At 23.3% G+C, this 22,582-nt stretch overlaps 1 protein-coding gene across 10 annotated transcripts in view; it reads right to left on the bottom strand.

Annotated features, from left to right (window-relative positions):
• Positions 1-22,582, bottom strand: part of LOC127285037 (chloride channel protein 2) — a 76,774-nt gene that overhangs the window by 11,586 nt on the left and 42,606 nt on the right. For 7 of the 10 annotated variants that reach the window (XM_051310807.1, XM_051310809.1, XM_051310808.1 and 4 more), the window contains exons 3-4: positions 7,708-7,993; positions 2,167-2,899 (exon numbers count right to left, since the gene is read on the bottom strand). In XM_051310807.1, coding sequence (XP_051166764.1) covers positions 2,167-2,899; positions 7,708-7,993 — 1,019 coding nt within the window. Of the gene's footprint in view, positions 1-2,166; positions 2,900-7,707; positions 7,994-12,531; positions 12,665-20,179; positions 20,265-22,582 lie in introns of those variants that run through there. The other 3 variants (XM_051310805.1, XM_051310806.1, XM_051310814.1) reach the window with 3 other exon arrangements.

Raw genomic sequence — 22,582 nt, 5'->3', positions numbered from 1 at the left:
CTTAAAATCTGTTACATTGCCAACAAAGTGGGAATCACGCGATCAGTTTTGTGCCAAAAAATTTAAGGAATTCCCCTATAGGTGAGTATAAGCTGATCACAGATTTTATTAAATCTACTTGATATGGAGGAGATTGTTAATTTTAAAAAATGGCTGGCCTCCGATCGAATTTAAGGCACAAAAAAAGTCAATTTTTTATTTTAATAAAATTTAATTAGTTAATAATTATTTTACTTTAAATAACTAATGTTATTATATTAAATTAATTTTATTAATTCTGTAATGAGAATAATTCTACAAGAATATTATCAAGAAAATTTATTTCGAATATTTCAGAATCGAACAAATTGTGAGACAAATTTTTTTAAAATTTTATTTAATTAGGACCGTTTTCTTAAAAAAATTCTTAAAGTTCCATTTTTATAATTTTTTGAAGTTTGATTTAAGCAATTTATTCGAATTAAAAATTTTGTTATAGTTTTTAGTTTTGATGGTCAAAAAAATTTTCAGGCAATAATTAATGTTTAATAATAATAATAATAATAATAATAATAATAATAATAATAATAATAATAATAATAATAATAATAATAATAATTTGAAATAAATTTTCTGCAAATTTCAACATCTGTATTTTTTTTTTAATTTTTCTCAACAATTCAATATTTGAATTTTTATTTGAAACTTTTTAAATAAATATTAAAATTATTAAAAATAATTGAATTTTGAAAGAGTTAAAGTTGAAATTTTTAGAAATAATTAAATTTAAAATTATTTTGTTAAATTTTAGACAATAATGAAATTTTATAGAACTAAAAATAATTTATCAAATAATTTTAGATAACATTTTTTAAAAGTAATTGAATATTCAAAGATTTACAATTCAGATTTTTGAAAAAAATTGAACTTCAAGCGATTTTTAATTAAATTTTTTTGATGATTTCTGTTACTGAAAAATTTATTAGACATTGCAGACAAAAATAGAATTTTAAAATTTTCCAAGTGAAAAATTATTTCAGATAATTGAATTTTAGAAGAATATTATAAAAATAATTAAAAATAATTTGAATTTCAAAGAGAGTTATAGTTGAAATTATTAAATTTTAGAAGTGATTTTAAATTGAAAATTTTTCGTAATTTTATTTAATGAACTTTTTAAAATTTTAAACAATTATTGAATTTAATACATTCTTTAATTCGACAAATAGTTTACGATAATTGAATTTGTGAAGAATTTCATTAAAATTATTGAAAATAATTGTATTTTGAAAAAGTTACAATTGAAAATTTTAGAAATAATTGAATTTCGGAAAATTATTATAAAAATTGTTCAAAAAAAATAATTATATTTCGGAAGAGTTATAATTGAAATTATTAAATTTTCGAAAGTTTTAGATGGAAAATTTTAGAAATAATTAAATTTTAGAAGTTTTTAAATTGAAATATTTGAAAATAATTGAATTCCAAGTGATTTTGAATTGATAGTTTTGATAATTTCCGTTATTGATTTTTTTTTTAAATAAACAATTATTGAATTTCATAAATTCTTTAATTCGACAAATAGTTTAAAATAATTGAATTTGTGAAGAATTTCATTAAAATTATTAAAAATAATTATTTTAGAGATGAATTTGAGTTAAAAATTTATTAAATAATTGAAATAAAGATCTGCATTGTATATTAAAAAAAAAGACGTAAATTATTAAATATTTTGTAAAAAAAAAAATGTAAAAAAAGTCGAAAAAGTCGCATCTTATTAAAATTATTCGATAAAAGTCGTATTTTCGAAAAAAAAAAATCGGAAAAAATCGAAATAGTCGTATAATCCGAGACCTATAAAGGACATATTTGTAAATAGGTTGATTCTTTAGATAGAAACAAAACTGGGGACAATTGCAAAACTGTTCTTAACCTATTGGTTCCTTTTCATTTTTAAGGAACCATTTAGATATTTCTAAAACATTAACTAATTCTCTATTAATTTTTAAAAATAAATATAAAAAAGAAAATTTCACCTGGAACAACAAAAGATTTCACTAGAATAGCAAAAAAATTTTAATTCTTTCAATAAAATTTTTTTCTAGTACCTATCGTTGTTACAAATAAAGCTCTTTTTTTCCTGCAATTTTATTATTTTATCTAATAGTTAATTTTCTAAAAACTTACTTCTTTTGTAAAAAGCTGTTCATGCTCTTGTTCTTCCTCATAAAAATAACGTATTGTCTATGTAGCCAAACATAAAACGCTCCACCAAGTCCACTCCCAACTCCAATGAGAGCAAATACAAATAGCTCCTGAGGATCAAATGGAAAGTCATTGGTGAAATTAGTGAGGAACATGGCCGTTATTGTTTCCTCTCGTTGAAACCAAATTGCTAAAAGACGAAACATTGTTGCACCGCATACAGCAGTGAAAAATCCACGCCAATAATTTCTAACAGCAAAATAAACAGTTGTTACTTCAATACTGAATAAAACACCACCAATTGGAGCAGCAAAACATGAAGCCACACCAACTGCACAGGCCGCCGCTAACATTTCACAATTTCTACTTTCATTTTCATAAATTCCCTGAAAGCTGGTTACCAATTTTGAAAGAAGAGTTGCCACTATACTGGCAATATGAACAAATGGACCTTCCTTGCCAAGTGGTAATCCAGATCCCAATGTGGCAGTGAGTCCAATAACTTTGGCAACAAGAGTGCGAAATGTTAGATATTCCTTTAAGGCAACACCACGTAAAATTGTCTTCATTTCTGGTATTCCTGATCCTATACTTTGAGGTGCAACAATGTGAACAAATCCTGCGCTGAATAAAGTTAAACACATTGGAAGTGAAACCCAGGCAATGTATTGTAGAGCAGGATGAGTTGTGAGTTCTCCAAAGAGCCATATCCTAGCTGGCGAAGAAAAATTATTTTTTTTTATTAATGATTACATATAGATTCCGTTAATTTTTTTTCTTACGCGTATAGATTAATTTTTTTCAATACACTGCTTCTTGTATAAGCTATACTAAATTTTAAATATAAAATCTATTTGTATATTTTGAGTATAATGTGTTGTGTTTATGACCTAATATGGAAGAAAATTTTTAAATTGATTTGATTCGTTCTAATTTTGGTACTCGGGGGTTTTTGAGGTCGCTGGATTTAAATTTGAGGTCAAATTTAAAAAATTCAAAATGGCGAACCAATATGGAGGAAAATTTAAAAATTGTCCTCGTTTGTGACATCGGGTTCGATAAAGAGCGGAATTAAAAAGTTTTACTTTTGAATAAATTTAAAATATCAAGTTTCAGGCGAATTTGGTACATTTTTAAAAAATTTTTGGGACGCATGATTATGTTCTAAAAATCATTAGTTAGAATTTTTATTTTAAAGAATTTTATTTGTTATAATTATTTTTGAGCCAAATTTTTATTTGTTCGAATTAGTATTTTGCAGAATTTTCATCAAAAACGATTTTCTATATTACAGAATTTTTATAAAACCAAAAATTCATTTCACAGAATTTTTATTTGTTCGAATTTTTATTTGTCAGAATTTTTATTTGCTCGAATTTTCATTTAACATAGTATGCATTTTAAACAATTTTTATTCGGTAGAATTTCGTTGCATACAATTTTCTTTCAGATGAATTTTCATTTGTTCGAATAATTATTTGATATAATTTCCATATAATCGATTTTTCATACTACAGAATTTTTACTTAACCGAAAATTAATTTAACAGAATTTCTAATTGATAGAATTTTCATTTTTTCTGAAATTGCAAATGGCCGAACAAACAATCGATAGAAAGATTTCGGCGCGATTTTTAAAATCAACCAATCACAATTTTATTTATAATTTTTGATTGGTTGATTTTAAAAATCGCGCCGAAATCTTTCTATCGATTGTTTGTTCGGCCATTTGCAATTTCAGACAAATGAAAATTCTATCAATTTGAAATTCTGTTAAATGATTTTTTGGGTTAAGTAAAAATTCTGTAGTATGAGTTTGCCTCCACAATCAGATATTTCAAGACGATTTTCAGGACGAAATGATGCGCGCGTATACTTTTTCTATTGTTGCGAATCGTTTAGTCTTGAAAATCGTCTTTAAAACGATACGATTTTGCCTATTGTGGAACCAACCATAAAAATCGATTATATGGAAATTATATCAAATAATTATTCGAACAAATGAAAATTCATCTGAAAGAAAATTGTATGCAACGAAATTCTACCCAATAAAAATTCTTTAAAATGCCTATTATGTTGAATGAAAATTCGAGGAAAAAAAAATTCTGACAAATAAAAATTCGAGAAAATAAAAATTCTGACAAATAGAAAATCGAACAAATAAAAATTATGTGAAATGAATTTTCGGTTATATAAAAATTCTGTAATTATAGAAAATCGTTTTGATGAAAATTCTGCAAAATACTAATTCGAACAAATAAAAATTCGGCTCAAAAATAATTATGACAAATGAAAATTCTAACTAATGATTTTTTAGAACATAATCATGCGTCCCAATTTTTTGTCGGCATGCTGGATCAGACCTAATGAATTTTTCAAAAACAACATAAAATTTATATTCAGCGATCCCAAAAACCTCCGAGTACCGAAATTTGAACGAATCTAATCAAGTTTAAAATTTTCCGCCATATTTGGACCGCCATTTTGAATTTTTTTAAATCTGGCCTCAAATTTCGATTCAGCGACTCCGAAAATCACGTAACAGAAAACAATTCTAATAAAAAAAAACCTTTAATTTCTTACCTAAAATATAATCTGCATGCATTTAAATAAAAAGATTCTTTAATAAAATATAAAATTAAATTAAAATATAAGAAAGCAAAATTTTAATTAGCCCGCACTTTAGATTTCTTATGTTTTGGAAAACAAAACTCTTCTGTTTATGTAACTCGTAAATCAATTCCAAAATTTCCCACTCGTAATATTATGCTTGAGGGGAAATTGGTTGAAATTGCATAAAATAGAATTAAGAATTGTGCGTGTGTATACATAAACAATTTTATTCTCTACTTCACTCTGGCTAGACATCCTAAAATTATTATAGACACACGTGTCAATGTTAATTCTTTGCCAAAAATTTAAGACTAAAATATGTATTTAACGCTTAAGTTTTGCACCTTTGTATCTCAAATATCCTATTTGGGAATATTTATTTATTTATTTATAAACAAACAAAAAATTTTCATTTCAAAACATTACTTTTTTCGAAACATTTATAAGTTTGAAATTTAAAAATTATGACCTCGAAAGTCAAACCGAAATAGATTATAAATTTATATTGTTTATTAAAAAAAAAAATTTACTTTCCTTATGATGTATTTTTATCTTTTTAATGATTTTATATTGCAGTTTAATTTTCACTTAATCTGAATTATAATTTTGTGTTACCTTTTGTTTTATTAATTTATTATAAATTATCTGTTAATTATATATATATACTAATTAAGGTCGTGTGATTGTTGTGATTCTACAATGTAAATATTCTTCGCAGGTTTTTTTTGCAAAATACTTTTCTTGACTGAGCTAAAATTTTGAGGAGAACTCAAAAATAGTATAATAAGAATAATCGTTGTTATGTGCCAGTGTAAATTATTATTTTCTAAAAATTTATTTTTGAAAAATTGCATATCTGAAGAAAATTTAATATGACGGTAATGCGATTTTATTAGTCATTTCCTGAAATATAAAAATTTTTATGAATAATCTTTCCACAAAATATTAATATACTCTGGCACATGACGATGAGACTTTATATTTTGATGATAATTTTCAAACTTCTTAAAATCAATTATTTTAGCAAATTTAAAAAAATAAAATAAAATCTGAAAAAAAATTATTTGAAAAAAATAAATTTTTTTTTAAAATATCAATTCTAAAACCTAAAAGAAATCAGTAATTGTAATGAAGTTTCTATAATAAATTATTTTTCACTAATAAAATAATTTGAAAAAACAAATTTTTAATTTATTTTATGAACAAAAACAAAATTTGTATCATAATAACTTAGAGAAAATTTTTTAGAAGATTTTCTACAACACAACCAAATAGTTTAAAATATTTTTCTATATAAATTTTAGAATTTTAGTTATAGAAAAAAAAATAATTTCGATTTTCGTACCACGGTATGAAAATAATATAATAGTTCCGGTTGACGATAATTATCATTATAATTTTTAATAATTTATATATTGAAAAAAATATTTCAGAAAGTTCAAAACTTTTAGTTCATTTTTCACTAATTTTTAATAAATTATTTCTAATTGATTTAGTTCTTTTAATTTCTTTTTAAATTATTATTTTAGTGAAAAATGATTAAAAATTAGCAAAAATTTCGAATAATTTGAATTTTAGTGGCTGAATTTTTACTAATTCAAATTTAGAGAAATTTTCGAATTATGAAAATTGTGCAAAATAATAATAAAATGGAAAAATGCACGATTTAAAAATAAATATATTTAAATACAGGCCTCGGATCGACTTAAAGGGACAAAAAAAGTCGTTTTAGTCGATTTATGTTCCAAAAAAAGTCAAAAAAGTCGATTTTTTTTATTTTAACAAAAAAAGTTTTACAGATTTTCAAATAAAATTTTTTTTTTTAAATAATAATAATTTTAGAAGAGTTATAAAGTTGAAATTTTTAGAAATAATTGAATTTCAAAAGATTTTGTTAATTTTCAGACAATAATTAAATTTTACAGAATTAAAAATAATTTATTAAATAATTTCAGATAACATTTTTTAAAAGTAATTGAATTTTCAATGATTTATAATTGAGATTTTTGAAATTAATTGAACTTCAAGTGATTTTTAATTGAAAAATGGTTTCAGATAATTGAATTTTCGAATAATATTATGAAAATAGTTAAAGATAATTGAATTTCATGAGAGAGTTATAATTGAAATTATTAAATTTCAAACAATTTTAGATGGTAAATTTTAAAAGCTTTTAAATTGAAATTTTTGAAAATAATTGAATTTCAATTGAAAATTTGGATAATAATTTAATTTTAGTTGATTTTAGATTGAAAATATTGATAATAAATAATTTTGAATTGAAATTTTTGAGAATAATTGAATTTTAGTTGATTTTGGATTGGAATTTTTGAATATAATTGAATTTTATTTGATTTTGAATGGAAATTATGGAAAATTTTTTGAATTTTAAAAGATTTTTAATTGAAAATTTTGTAAATAATTGAATTTCAATTGAAATTTTGGAAAATAATTTAATTTCAAAAGATTGTGTTAATTTTCAGACAATAATTATTATAATAAGAGAAATTTCTAATAATTTCTGTTGATGAAGAATTTATTAGAATTTTCTGGTAATTTTATTTTGCTAATTTTTTTTAAATTATATACAATGATTAAATTTCATAAAAATTTTAATTGAAAAATAGTTTAAAATAATTGAATTTGTGATAAATTCCATTAAAATTATTAAAAATAATTAATTTAGTGAAGAGTTTTAGTTAAAAATTTGTTAAATAATTGAAATAATTTTTTTATACTAAAAAAATTGTAATTTATTCAAAAAAAAATTTTTAAATGTTAAAAAAAAGTCGAAAAAGTTGCATTTTATTAAAATAAGTCGAAAAAAGTCGTATTTTTGAAAAAAAGTCGGAAATAGTCGAAAAAGTCGTATAATTCGAGGCCTGTTAAAATATAATGAAAAATGACTGACCGTTATTACACATGGAAATGCCTCGATCCATCACATAGCTAATAAGTGCCATTATAACTCCAAGCAATGCCAGGAAGACCCAATCTTCGCCGAGCCTTGCTCCAGTGTGTTTCCAGGCGAAGGCCAACAGTGACACCAATTTTCTGCATAAAGGACCTCTTGTTGATTTTCTAAGGTCCTCGGCCCTCGCCTTGTCCAATTTTCTTCTCGACTTTTTATGTGACTTGAGCCTTCGTGCCTCTTCTTTTGCATATTCACCGAGGTCCTTCGTATAGCGGCCATACATCTACATTACGAAGCCAATAAACATATCATCGTAAAAAATCAAAATATATTTGAAAAAAAAAAACTTTTTTTTTTATTTTATCGTTCGATTCAACAATAATAAAAGCAAAAAAAAAAAAATATTTTCTTAACGTAAGAAGCATTTTTTCAATTTTATAATAATTATGAGACACATTATTATGAGTTTTAAAATTAATTTCTTAGTTTAATTTAAACGGAATTTCAATGACGTGGAATTTACTTTTAGCGGAATTTTTATTTCTTCGAATAATAATTTAACAAAAATTCCATTTAGTCGAATTTTTATTTAACAGAATTTTTATTTCTTTGAATTTGACAGTATTTATATTTTTTGAAATTTTCATTCGACAGAAGTTATTTTAAAGAATTTTTATTTTACAGAAAAAATATTAGAAAGAATTCTTTTTTGATCGAATTTACACTTGTTTGAATTTTTACATTCGACAGAATTTTTATTTAACCGAACTTTTATTTATCCGAATAAATATCTGATATAGAAAAAATTGAACTCAAAATTTAAAATTAACCGTTGATAATTTCTGACTGGTCAATTTTCAAATTTACTCAAAAATTTTTATGCCAAATATTTATTCGGACAAAATAAAAGTTATATAAAAAAAAAATTCGGCGTTTTAAAAAATTCTCTAAAATGTAAATTCAAATAAATAAAAATTCTGCTGGAAAATAATTTTTTCTAATATTATATTTTTTTATTTATAATATTATAAATTTTTTTATTTATAAAATATTATATTTTCTGTAAAATTTATTAAATAAATAAATAAAATAAATTTTTTTTCTAATGACTATTCTGTCTAATAAAAATTCAAGGAAATAATTATTCTATCAAATTCAAATTCGATAGAAAAAAAAAAATAAAAATTGACGATTTATCTTTATTTCTTCAAATGTTATTAATTATTTAAATAATTTTTATTATTATTTATTAATTTCACACCCGTTTATCAGAAATAGTTTATATATATGGCTCGTTGGATGCGGATTTTAATAAGCATTCTAATGGTGTTTTTAAAATTACTCTAATTTTATTTGTTCGTAAAATATTTCATTTTTTACTAACTTTTGTTAGTTAATTAATTAATATCTGAAAAACAAAAAATAATGCCATTTCAAAAATTTAACCATCGATTTATTATAACTTAAACAATATTTATGATTTTTTTCGCGCTTCTAAATAAGGGAGAACATATTTAAAAGTTATAAACAAATTTTATTTTTTAAACAAATTGTTTAAAAATTAATATATTTTTTTTTAAAAATAATTTTTTTCTAAAAGTTTAAGGTCTTTTGCGTAAAAAACATTCTCAACATTTCTCTTTATTTTTAGTAGGGAAAAAGTTATAAGTAAAGCAAAAAAAATATTGCTCAAATTTGTTATTGTAAATATCTCGAAAAATATTAAAAATTTCAAATTCAAAATTTGTACACTTATTCAACACAACTATAACTACAATTTATCGAATTTTGAGAAAAATCCTAGACATGACCCCGCGTATTCTCATATGAAATGCCTCATATAGTTTACAATGACTTCATGCGCTACAAAAACTAAATAATTTTTTTCTCGGAAACTATAAGACATACCATCTTTTTCAAGGTCTTAAATTTTTCAGGACATTGTAGAGAATGTTCATGAATTTTTTGAAAAAAAAAATCGAAGATGTACTTTTCGAATTATTTAAACAATTAAAATTGTTTTCTTAATAAAAATTAAAATTTTTGAATTTTTTTTTTCAAATTTTTTTTTTTATGAAAGAGCATCTAAATACGAGTATTTAAAAAAAAATTCATCCCGATTGGTTAAAAATTACGGAAGTTATAATAAATCAATTAAAAAAAAAATTACAAAAAATTTAAATGTGCAATATTTTGAAAAATATTTGGAATTTTTTAAAAATACTTAGGATTATGAGCCAAAAGTTTTGAACGTTCAAATGAACAAAATTTTTTTTTGCAAATTCTTTAAGTACAAATTTTATTACAAAATATTGTTTTAAAAATTTAAAAAGAAGTTATTTAATTTAATAGTTGTTTAATTTATTGTTTTAATTTACATTGAAATCATAATTTTAATCATTTATAGATTGAAAAAAATATTTCGTTCATTTCAACGTTCAAAACTTTTGCCTCATTTAGGATTTCATTTTTTGACCCTTAAGGAACCCAAATTATCAATATTATAAAAATTTATCAAATTAGCCTAAATCGGTGCGATCACTTGACGTGGAGTCGCTCTAAAAGTAAAATCTAGATAATGAAATTCTGTCAATTGGAAATTCTAAGAAATTAATTTTAGAGCTTATTTAAGCGCCTCATAATTATTCATATTGAAAAAAAAATTGTTAATTTGAAAGCGTGTGCAATCTAAAAGAATAATGTGAGAAGCATTTTGGAAGAAGGAAATCCCAGAATGACGATAAACTTTTTATAGCACAGTTTAGAAATTTACAGAAAAACATTTTTTTTTTAAATTTTTTTCTATTGTAACAATAGAAATATTTCATTTCTAGATTTCCATCATTATGAGTTTTCACTATCCATTTTGTGTTATGATATTTAAGAATGTAATGATATTAAGCTGTATACATACTAGTTATTTATATTTCTTCATCTCGTCAATTTTTTTTCATTCCTATTATTCATTTATAACAAATATCAGGATTGACGCAAAACTTGAATTCCATTGTATGTGTAATTATTTTTCGTTTTTTCATTTTATTAATTTTTATTAGTACCCGAGTCGAAATTTTTGTTTTTTTAATAATAAATTTTTTTTTCTTTAAGCCCATAATTATCTTTCTTTCTAGTCAAATATTCGATTTAACAATTCTACAAAAAATAAAGCAGCCACTAAAAAAAAGTTGTATGAATCAGAAATAATTATAAAAAAAAATTATCACAATACTTCCCGTGCAGAAATTACTCCACATTTATACAAAATATTCCTGATATGCAGTTAAATATTTTAAATTTTAATGAAAAATAATTCTTTGGTTGATCTAGTACATTATTTTATTTTCATTATATTGCGAACTTTGGATAGAAATACAGTAAATTTAATACACACAGAATAAACTTTAACGTATAAAATAATCCTCAAACGACGATTATACAAAAAAAACAATTTTTTAGGTTAAGAATCCTGTCAAAATCTTAATGACAATAATAAATACACTGTAAAAAAAAATTTTGTCTTATTTTACGGATTGAACTTGTAATTTTACCAAAATCTGTAACTGAACTTATTTCAAAGCAGTAAATATACAATAACTGATTTAAACTTAATACTTTTAAAATAGCCCATTCGTAATTTTCTGTAAATTTACTACTTTCAGAGTAGTACCAAATATTACCTACTTTCAATGTGACATAATTACTACCGTATTTGTAATTTTACAGTTTTTTGTAAAAATACGAACATAACCTAGTCAATTTGCCACATTTAATTAAGTAAAATCACTGCTTTAAAAGAAATTTTTTTTAGTGTATAAAAAAATTCAGTGGAATATCTAAATTGTGACACTTTGAAGGGAATGGTAGCTTTTTTCGATACATGGCGGGGAACTAGAAATAGAGAAAAGCAGGGTGAAGAAGGGGTCAAAAATATAAATATGTGGCATATTTCGGACGTTCTACTTGAATTCCAGTCGAAATTTACATGGACTCATTGTAAACTAAACCTTAAATTTAAATCAAAAGGCCATCGCAGAAGGAAATCTCTAATCGTAAATCTTAAGCTTTTACATGAGAGAGAAAAGGACAAAAGATATTACTATCCTTTTCTCTCTCATGTGAAAGTTTAAGATGTACGATTAGAGATTTCATTCTGCGTAGGCCTAATCATTATTTTCATTTAAAGAAATAATATTTTTAAATGAAAGTGTAAATATTTTCCATATATTAAAATATTTATCGAATATCAAATTTGCTTCTAACTCGTTAGTCGTTACTCGGAAGTTATTGGGGTCGCTAATTACGAATATGATATTAGTTTTTCAAAATACAAAATTGTGGAAGATTTTTTAAAAATTAATTGGTTTCGCATGAAACTTTTTTTTCTAATTCAGACAATTTTTATTTTGTTTGACTGTGATTATTATTCATAAGCAAGGAATTGTCTTCCCGGCTGAAAAATTTATACAAGAAAATGTACAAGAACTTGTACATTTTCTTGTACAAGTTTTTTCAGCCGGGTTTTCAAAAGTAGAACAGGTTAGGCCGCACTCTCACCTCTCGGCTGCCTGCCTGCCTGCAGGAGTTGTCATGACAACGTGTAGGAGTAACAGAGATAATAAATTCAAATTTGAATTTTCTCTCTCTCTTACTCCTGCACGTTGTCATGACAACTCCTGCAGGCAGGCAGGCAGCCAGAAGGTGTGAGTGCGCCCTTACTTTTAATTTTTTTTTTCAAAATTGCTCTAATTGGTTCTAAATGTGACCCAAGCGCAAATCAGGGCCACCGAGCAGGCCTAGATTGTGAAAAATAAAGATCCTTACACTTACAACGTAGTCATCATTGCAGACAAAGTAGGCCCTGTTTAAAACGCAGGCCGGCATATGTTCTTATAATCATCAATCAAGTGCAGGTTAACTTCCAAAATAAAAATCCCTTTTCACCAGTGATCATTGTTAAGAAAAATAATTTCACTTTCCTTTGAAATTTAACAAAACAGATAATTTTCACAAATATTTATTTAATTTTTTATAATATTAATTCACAAAAAATTTAATACAATTGAATCGTAAATTTCGAATAGGGCTCAACTCTAAAAACTTTAAGAGTCATTTTCCCTATCACATGTTATGCGAAAATGACACTTATATTTTTGAGTTGAGCCCTTTTCAAAATTCACGATTTAATTAAAATTATGTTTATTTTAATTATAAATCATAAAAATAATAATTTAATTTAATAAGTAATTAATTAATCGATTAGACAAAAATTATGATTATTAGCAAAAATTCTTTTTTCCAAAAATTAAAAAAAAAACCAAACTGATGTCATTTCAATTGTTGGCAAATTAAACATTTGTTGTGGCACTTTATTTTCCGTCCATTTGTAAAATATATTTGTTATCATTGTCCTTCGTTGTAACGAAATATAATATTTTAAAGGACACGCGTTATTGTAATTTCCATCCGAACACGAAATATCGAGAAACTAAACTGCGACATCTCTTATCCTCGTTGATTTAAATTGAATTTGTCGAAATTTTGGCAAGAGACAAAATTTCCTATTTTTAACTGACAGTCGACAAAACTTGTATCCTATTGTTTAAATGATAAACTTCATTCGATACATTGCCACACATCGTCGCAGACTTACGTTTACAAAAGTGACAAAGAGTGCCAATGATCCGCAACCCGGAAAACATATTGTCTATAATATTGTCTATATACTATTATGCACTTTTCAAGTGATCTATATTTAAATATACATAACGAGATTTAGAACAATTTTTATTCAAAAATATTTTTTTTTCTTTTACATAATTACTTCTGTTGGATAAAAAATTTTCAATAATAAAAGAACGATAGTTTTCGTTAGATAAAATTTCTAAAATTCAAAATGGTGGATCGAAAATGAAGGACTTTTTTTAAATCCACAGCATTTAATGAAAAAATGTATATTTAAAAAAAAATTTTTTTTTAATTATTTAAAATGTAAAGTAAAATTTTTCAAAATGCATTTGAACTTGAAAATTTAAGTGTTTTTGTTTTTAGTCACGCGCGCCTCATAAAAGCTCAATGAATCTTTGAATAAACAGTTGCTCGACGTCCTATTAAAATGTTTCTAACAACAGTTTTGCAATAATTGTAACGATAAATGCGAGACATTCTATTTTAAATATGTAATTAAAGTGCGCACCTATTTATGTGTATAAAAATTTTTTCAAATAAGATTCCATTGTTTATGATATTTAAAATAAAAAAATTGTTTCCATTTAAGAAAACAATTAATTAGGACAGATTGTCGTCTGTTTAATGCTAGTGTCCAATTGTTTAATTTTATTTTGACTTCCACTTTGATATTTATTTTCATTTTCACTTTCATTTTCACTTTTAAATTTTCAGTGGAGAATTCCAATCAAAATGAAAATGAAAGTGAAAATCAAAGTAAATGTCAAAGTCAAATTCGAAGTCAAAATGAAAGTGATAGAAAAAGGAAAATCAAAGTGAAGGTAAAAGTGAAAATCAAATTTAAAATGGAAGTCAAAATAAAATTACCTATTTGCTTTTCTGTATTAAAAATTTTTTTTTTAATTTAATTCACACTCAGAAACAAATTTGTTTAAAAACCATACATTTGGTTGATACAATCAAAAGTTTATATGATTAATTCAAATTCTTTCTTCGATCAAAAAATTTATTAAAATAAACCAAACGTTTATTTAGTTCAAAAAATATTTATTAAAATCAAACAAATTTTATTTGAAATAACCGAAAAATTGTGCACCTAGAAAAAATATTTCTTTGATTCAAATAAATCAATTTCTTTGAAATTTTTTTTTTTTTTTTTTTAATACAAAGAAGAAAATTTATTTGTTTCTAACAAATTATCTTTGATTAAAAAAAAATTATCTTCGTTTCAAAGAAATTTTTTATTTAATTCAAATAAATGTTTCTATGACCCTATATCTATGTTAGAAATTTTTTATTTAATACACATTTCTTTCATTCAAAGAAATTTTTTTGAAACGAAGAAGCTTTTTTGTTTCAAAGAAAATGTTATTTTGAAAGAAAAAAAAACAAGCAAAGAAATTAGTTTCTTTAAATCAAAGAAATCTTGTTTTCTGGATGTGTTAATATAAAATACCTGATTGTATATATTTGGTTCAAACAAAATTTTTCTCTGAGAGCAGTAAGCGTGAAACTTAAATTTTTCCAGCTTTTTTCTCTTTTTGTGTTAAACAAAAAAAAAAGTAATTATCGTTACATTTACGGAATAACAATAATCGTAAATTGAAGATAAACTTCTGCAATGTCAGCTAAATGACTTCCTTGTTTTTCTCCCATATTTAAAGTAAATTATTACGTATAATTAAAAAAAATGTAATTTTTTAAATTTTTTCAAAATTAAATTCCAATTATATTTATTAAATTTTCAAGTAATTATTAATAATTATTAAAAAAAATAATAGTAATAATTATTTAATATTAAAAAAATTTTGAACTAATTAATAAAAAAAATTAAAATTAAATAAGAAACAAATTGCAAAGTAAGACAAAAGTTTTTTAACCCTGTATAAGAATAAATTTTTAAATGACAATTGGCGCTAAATAGTTGGCAATGGACTCATGTAAGATCACTGAACAATTATTAGCGACTTATCAAGGTCGAATTTAATTATTACAAAGTGCTCTTCAGCGTCATTATATTATGGTGATTTATTAACACAATAACAACAAAGTTAAGCTAATTTGTAACAAAAGATTCACAAACTTATATTTGCAATAATATCTTAGGAATACGGTTATTTTTTTTAAACAAATTATTTAAATACAAAATTTTAACAGGTCAACTTCAAAACTTTTTGCAAAATCTCAGTATTCCCAGATATTGTATTTAAAGAAAAAAAATTTTTTTTAAACTACCTGAAAGAAAAAATATTAATTTCTTTATAAAAAATTGTTATTTTTTTTTTTAAATAAAAATTAGAAATTTTTTTCAAACATATATTGTTTGTTTTAATGAAAATGATTAAAATTTAAAGGTTAGTTTAGAATGGGTTCATTTAAAGGGCTAAGCAAGAATAGATTCTTGAACGGGAAAGCAATCGTAAACGAAAACGTAAGAATGAGTAAGAGAAGGATAGCAAATATCTTTATTCTTTTCTCACTCATTATCTTACGTTTCTGTTCACAATTGCGTTTCCGTTCAAGAATCTATTCTGCTTTGGCCTTAAATTTCGACTGGAATTCCACTAGAACGTCCGAAATATGTCATATCTTAATATTTTTGACACCTGCCTCACCTTGCTTTTCTCTGTTCAGGCCAACGTAGAATAGAAACGTAACCAGAATCGTAACCGCAAACGCAACTGGAATAATGAGTTAGAGAAGGACAAACAATATGTCTATCCTTCTTTAACTTCTTCCGCTTGCGTTTGCAATTACGATTCCGGTTACGTTTCTATTCTGCTCAGGCCTTAGTTACCCGCCATGTATCAAAAAAAGCTACCATTCCCTTTAAACTTTCACAATTTAGATGTTCCTCTAATTATTTTATATTTTATGTGTGTTTTCGGGAGTTGCTGACAGTATACTGACAGTATACTCACAGCAGCTTCCGAAAACACCCTTTGTCAATAAGGTTTTGACTTTTTTGACTTTGAAAAATATATTTATTGTTCATAAAATACACAGTTAAGTTTACAAAAGAAACATTATAAAATATATAAACTATCGTTTCGGGTACGCAGTTCTCTTAGGAACTTTAACCCCAGTAAATAAAAATCTCTGATTTCTTATTTTTATTTTTGATTTAGATCGGTTATGATCGTTAGTTAAAATAATATTTATTTAAGTAAAAATGTTAATGAAAAACTTATTAGAAAATAAGATTTTGACAGGATTTTTAACCTAAAAAATTGTTTTTTCGTTTTTTGTATATCGTCGTTCGGGGATTATTTTACGTTAAAGTTTATTCTGTGTGTATTAAATTTACTGTATTTTTATTCAAAGTTCGCAATATAATACAAATAAAATAATGTACTAGATCAACCAAAGAATTATTTTTCATTTAATCTTAATATGTTTAATTGCATACTAACTTTGAATTAAACAAAATTTATTATGTTTTAATATAATATATTTTATCAACAAAAAAATGTATTATTGAATTAAACTTAAATATGTTTGACTGTATAGCAAAGATATAAGTTTGAATTAAACATAATATGGTTAAAATGAAAATATTGCGTTTTCTTAGTGGGAAATTTTTAAAAAAATCCGTACAATTCATTGTTAAAAATAATTTTAAAAAATTATAATTTTTTTAAATAACATTTTTTTTTAGTGAAAAATAATAAAAGTTAAATTTTTAAAGAATATCATTAGTGAAATTTCAATCAATTATAAAAATTACATCATTTAGAGGTGTTAATTATTTTTTATCGAAATAATGACCAATATATTTTTTTAAACATTAACGATTTCTTGAATTTCTATAAAACGTGTATAATTTACAATTTGTTAATAATTAATATGTATAATAATCAAGTCACATGTAATGTAATGTGTAATATATATTCGGAATTTGCACGTGAAAATGATCGTTTTTCTAAAAAAAAATAAAAAAAATGGTGTTTGTTTATTGACCAAAGTCGATCACGAGGTGTTTAACTGCAAATCAATTCCTTTCGAAACAGTCATATGACTGGATGCCACCTGTCTCTATGCGTATTTAATATTCGACGAGGTCGACTCACGCTCTCCGATTCAAGGCTAATTTAAATAAACACGTGAAATTTACTATCCAACTTTCTTATAATTGTCTTTTCATCAAATCGGTGATTTTTTTTTTTTTTTTAAAGAAATGATGCCAATTATTTTTTTCAACATCAACTTTTACAGTATAGTTTATTTATTTTTTTTTAATTTACTTTTTTACCAAAAAATTTGACAAATTTTTTTTATAAATATTTATTCATTAAACCTCATACATAAAAAATATATAAAAAATAAAATCGATATAATTTTTTTCCATTGAGGTTTTAATTTGAGACTGTCGGGTCAATTCTGCGAAAAATTTTCCACAATTTTGCTTCCTCGTGGAGGAAGCTTTGTAGTCCTGTCGTTTGTAAAAATTTTCGAAGTGTCGAAAACAAATTTTTCTCTATATAGAAACATGTTATATGAGATCCTGATCAATTGTCCTGATGTATGTGTGTGTGGATCCCTTTTTTGTTTAGAAGATAACTTTAACAGGTTTAAATGGATTTATATAAAATTTGGTTTTTACCCAAACAAAGAAAATATAAATATTATTAAATATATAAACTTTAATAAAATAAAGAAACATTCAGATAAGTTACTTAAAATAACAGACGCTGAATATACATATATCTTAGAATTAAGAAATTTTTGTATAACTTTAATGTACAACTCTCAATGATAAATAAATATGGTTTTCAAAGTCAAAGTCAAGATAAAATTTGGTAGGCTCATTTATCATATTAATATCTCAAATCAGACCAAAGGATTTTAAAAAATAACCAAAAAAAAAAATGTTATCGTCTTTTTTCAAAAAATTTTTTTTTTAATCGAAAAAATTTTTAAATAGAAAAATTTAAGATTATATATAATAAAATCGTATTCCTTACGTCAAGACAAATCGATCAGTATATATAAAGTATAGTTTTAATTTAAATTTAAAGAATTAATAAAAGTTAAAAAATCAAAAATTCACATTTTGGCTATAAAATTTTGTGATTATTTAAATTTAAGTTTATAGATGAAATAATTGTATTCCTTACATGAAAACGAATCAATTGGTATATATAAAATTTACATTTGAGGTAAATTTAATAAATTAATGAAAGTTAAAAAATAGAAAATACGCACATTTTAGCTGAAAAATTTTATATTTATTTAAATTCAAGTTTAAATATAAAATAATTGTGTTCCTTGCATTAAAACGAATCGATATAATTGTAAATAATTATAAATTATTTTTCATTAATATTCAGAAATTTCGGTTAAAATATGAATTTTTTAACTTCCATTAATTCTTTAAATTTTACTCAAATGTATAGGTACTCTAATGTTTATATTATTATATTACTTTTGTATGTTTATTTCAATGTTAATGCTTTCTCCACGAGGAAGCAAATTTTTTTGCTAATCGTAAAGAGGAAGCAAAATGTTCATGTATAATGAACATCTGAATTTACAATTTGTTTTTTTTTACTTCGATTTTGTAAAAATTTTTAATATCCTTCTATTATGAATATTACTAATATTTTTTCTTTTAAAAAAGAAATTTATTATTATATTCAATTAATTTATTTCTCCCTTTAAAATTTATTTTTATTTTTAAACAAAAATTTTCATTACGTTTGCATTTTTGTGTATAAAATTAGCAAAATCTAAATTAGAGTTAAAAAATTATATGCTATATTAAATTTTGAGAACATGTAAATTTAATGAAGATGCGTGATCAGATTTCTAAAAAGTGGCTTTCAATATATTTGTCACGAGAGGTTATTTCTTCGAATCCGGTATATTCTCGTATAATTCGAGAATAAACCGGATTTTGTATTTTGTAAATAATTTTCGGAAATGTATATACGATATCGAATTGTAAACTTATCAATTTTTCTATTTCACTACTATGAGCACCATATTTAAATTCGTTATCTATATAAAACACGTTAACATTCGATTAAATTTGAAAAAAAATTTTAATTTAAAAATATTCTGTAATATACATTTGAATTAAAATTTTTTCTTATGGTTTTTTTCAAAATTTTTTTTATAAGCTAAATATTGGACAAAATGTCGAGTATATAGAAAGATGTGAGATGAGAATTTATTCAGATATTCAACACTCGATTTTTGGCAAAGATTCAGGAACTTTAAATGCCTATTTAATTGTAAGTCTCTGTATAAATGTCACGTGAACGAATTTCGAGGCAGTGAACTCTACACGCAATTAAAAAAAAAGATATATTCTAAATTTAAAAATGTCATCTTCAGTTCTTGAATATTATCCATGTATTTTATATTCTTATTTCTCTAAATTTGAATTAGTTAAAATAACTAATAATTAGTAAAAAACAAAATGACTAATTTTATTAGTTAAAAAATACATACTATAAAATTATCAAGAGTTTATTTAAATCTCTCAACATTATAATCTGAGCTATACTTTAAAATTATAGTTTATAAAGTGTCTCATTGAAAACATATGTTAGACAAGTGTTTAGATGACTGAAAATTGTATGCAAATCGTGCACTAGCAAATTTAGGGATATTAAATAATATTTATTATTTTCATTCCAATTAAATTATATAATATTAGTTTTTATCTAAATTATTTTTAAAAATTATAATACTTGGCAGGAATGATTTTGAAGTTATCAAAATCACGAAATGAAAAGCATTACCTATTTAAAGATGTGAAATAATATTATATTCTTACAACAGTGTTAAAGTAGTCGAAAGGATCGAAATATTGTTGATCATCGTCGAGATTTGATGGAGGACAAGGGTAGAACGCTTGAGGTCTTGCAAATAATATAACAATAGATATTAGTCAAAATTAACAATTACATTTGTATATAAGGCATTTTACGTGTAATGTCCTGAGTTAAAAAATTGATTTCTCAAAAAAAAGTGAAACTTGGGGAAATTGTTGTCCTACCTGATAGTAAGTAGTAGTAAAATTTTTGAAGGTTTTTTCGTTTTTTAAAATTTTTGAAGTTTGACCTTGATTTTCTATAATTAAAATAAACATAAATTTGCTATTTTCACTAAAATCGGTGCGTTTTTTTTTAAATAAATAATTGCAAACGAAAGCTGAGGTTTTTTACGCTCTGTATATAAATTTTCAGAGTGCCGATTTTTTTTGTTTTCGAGATATTAAATGTCAAAGATTTTATGTCGGCGAAACCAAAAAAAATCGGCATTCTGAAAATTTATATATATAGATCGGGAAAAACCTTAGCTTTCGTTTGCAATTATTTATTTTTAAAAAAAGTACCGATTTTAGTGAAAATAGCAAATTTATGTTTAATTATAGAAAATCAAGGTCAAACTTCAAAAATTTTAAAAAACGAAATTCACCATTGGAAAGAGCATGAAAAAACCTTAAAAAAACATACCTGCCAATTTTTTTTTTATTGCATTAATAGACATAAAAATTTAAAATAGTAGGCGGTGTCAGGGAAAACTGATAAAATTGACCCCCCTCTATCTCCCCAAAAATTTCAAAAAAGTCAAAAAATTTTTTGACGTAAAATATTACACGTAAAATGCCTCATATATGTTATGCGCCCTGAAGAAAGGGAACTAAGAAGCAAAAAATTAAAGGTTATATTTTGAAAAGTTGAAGTGAAAATACACACAAAGAGAATGAACATAACTTTCAATACCAACTATTGATGTAAATCATCATTTCAAAATATTTCATAAAAACTGATTTTTTGGTCTAAAATTTTATATATACAATATGGGCGATTGCACTTGAAATATTTATCTATGAAATTTTAAATTCGGTAAATATATTTTTTTCGATCTTTAAAGAAAAAAAGATTTACGTATTTTTTTTTTATAACTACTCAAATTTTCGAGTTATGTATTTTTAAAAATCTGATTTTTTTCGAGTTTTTTAAAAATACAATTAATTTCAAATGTCATCTAAGTCTAAAAATATTGAATTTAGGAATTATGATCAAGATACAAAAAAGTTTCAGTTTTTCATCGACTTTCAAAATATGTTAACGAAAAAAATTTTTTTGAATTTGTTTAAGAAAAATAACGATTTTTTATAAACAAATTAAATTTTTTTAAATTTATACGCAATTTAAAAAAAAAATTTTTCCAAAACTTATTACAAAATTTTCTTATTATTTTCATGTATGTAAAAATAAAAAAAATTAAAAAAAAACATCGAGTCTAAATTTAAAAAAATTTAATTTGTTTATGAAAAATTGTTATTTTTTTCTAAACAGGTATACATATATTGATAATAAGGGACAATTGGCTAGAGCTATTAAACTTTCCTTAACTATAGAAAATATTAAAGCAATAACTTTCTTCGTTATAAAAATAATTGTTTATTTGAAAGATACAATAATAAACATTAAAAAAATTGACTATTAGAATGATTAAACGAAATAAAATGACTTAAAGTTGAAAATTTTTCTTATTTTTTAAGCTTTCATATCCAAAAAGAAAATTCGCGAGTGCTTGATGTTAACGCTCAAAATTTTAGAAAATTGTATTTTATTTTTTGATTTATTTTAATCAGCTGTTATGGCTGCGCGCGATGTTTCTTATTTTCCAATCAAGGATACCAACATAATGCGTAAACTAAAGACGGTAAATATAACCTCACTTTTCAGGATTATATTGGTATCACTGACTGGAAAATAAGGAACGTCGCACGCAGGCATAACAACTGATTAAAATACTTCAAATAATAATAATAATAACAATAATAATAATTATTATTATAATTATAATTATATAATTATAATTATAATTATAATTATAATTATAATTATAATTATAATAAAAAAAATTCAAGAATGAAAATGAACTTCTAAAATTTTGAGCAACTTATCATCAAGCACCCGAATTTTCTTTTTTGATATAAATGCTGGAAAAATAAAGAAAATATATTATTATTATTATTATTACTAATATATTTACATTTATTACTCTGACTTTAATTTTCCATAAATAAAAAGTAACTTTTAATAAAGGTAAAACTAAAACATAAATACACTGAAAAAAAATTTATTTGTTTTAAATATTCGTTACTTGACTATAATATCAAATAAATAATTACTTGAACCAAATAATTTTTATTTGAATTAAA

This window comes from Leptopilina boulardi, unplaced genomic scaffold (genome assembly GCF_019393585.1).
Source record: "Leptopilina boulardi isolate dan_hultmark-lab unplaced genomic scaffold, ZJU_Lbou_2.1 LbouV2_328, whole genome shotgun sequence".
NCBI classification, from domain to species: domain Eukaryota; kingdom Metazoa; phylum Arthropoda; class Insecta; order Hymenoptera; family Figitidae; genus Leptopilina; species Leptopilina boulardi.
The sequence above is the reverse complement of the archived record's forward strand: the minus strand, read 5'-3'. Positions and strand labels throughout refer to the sequence as shown.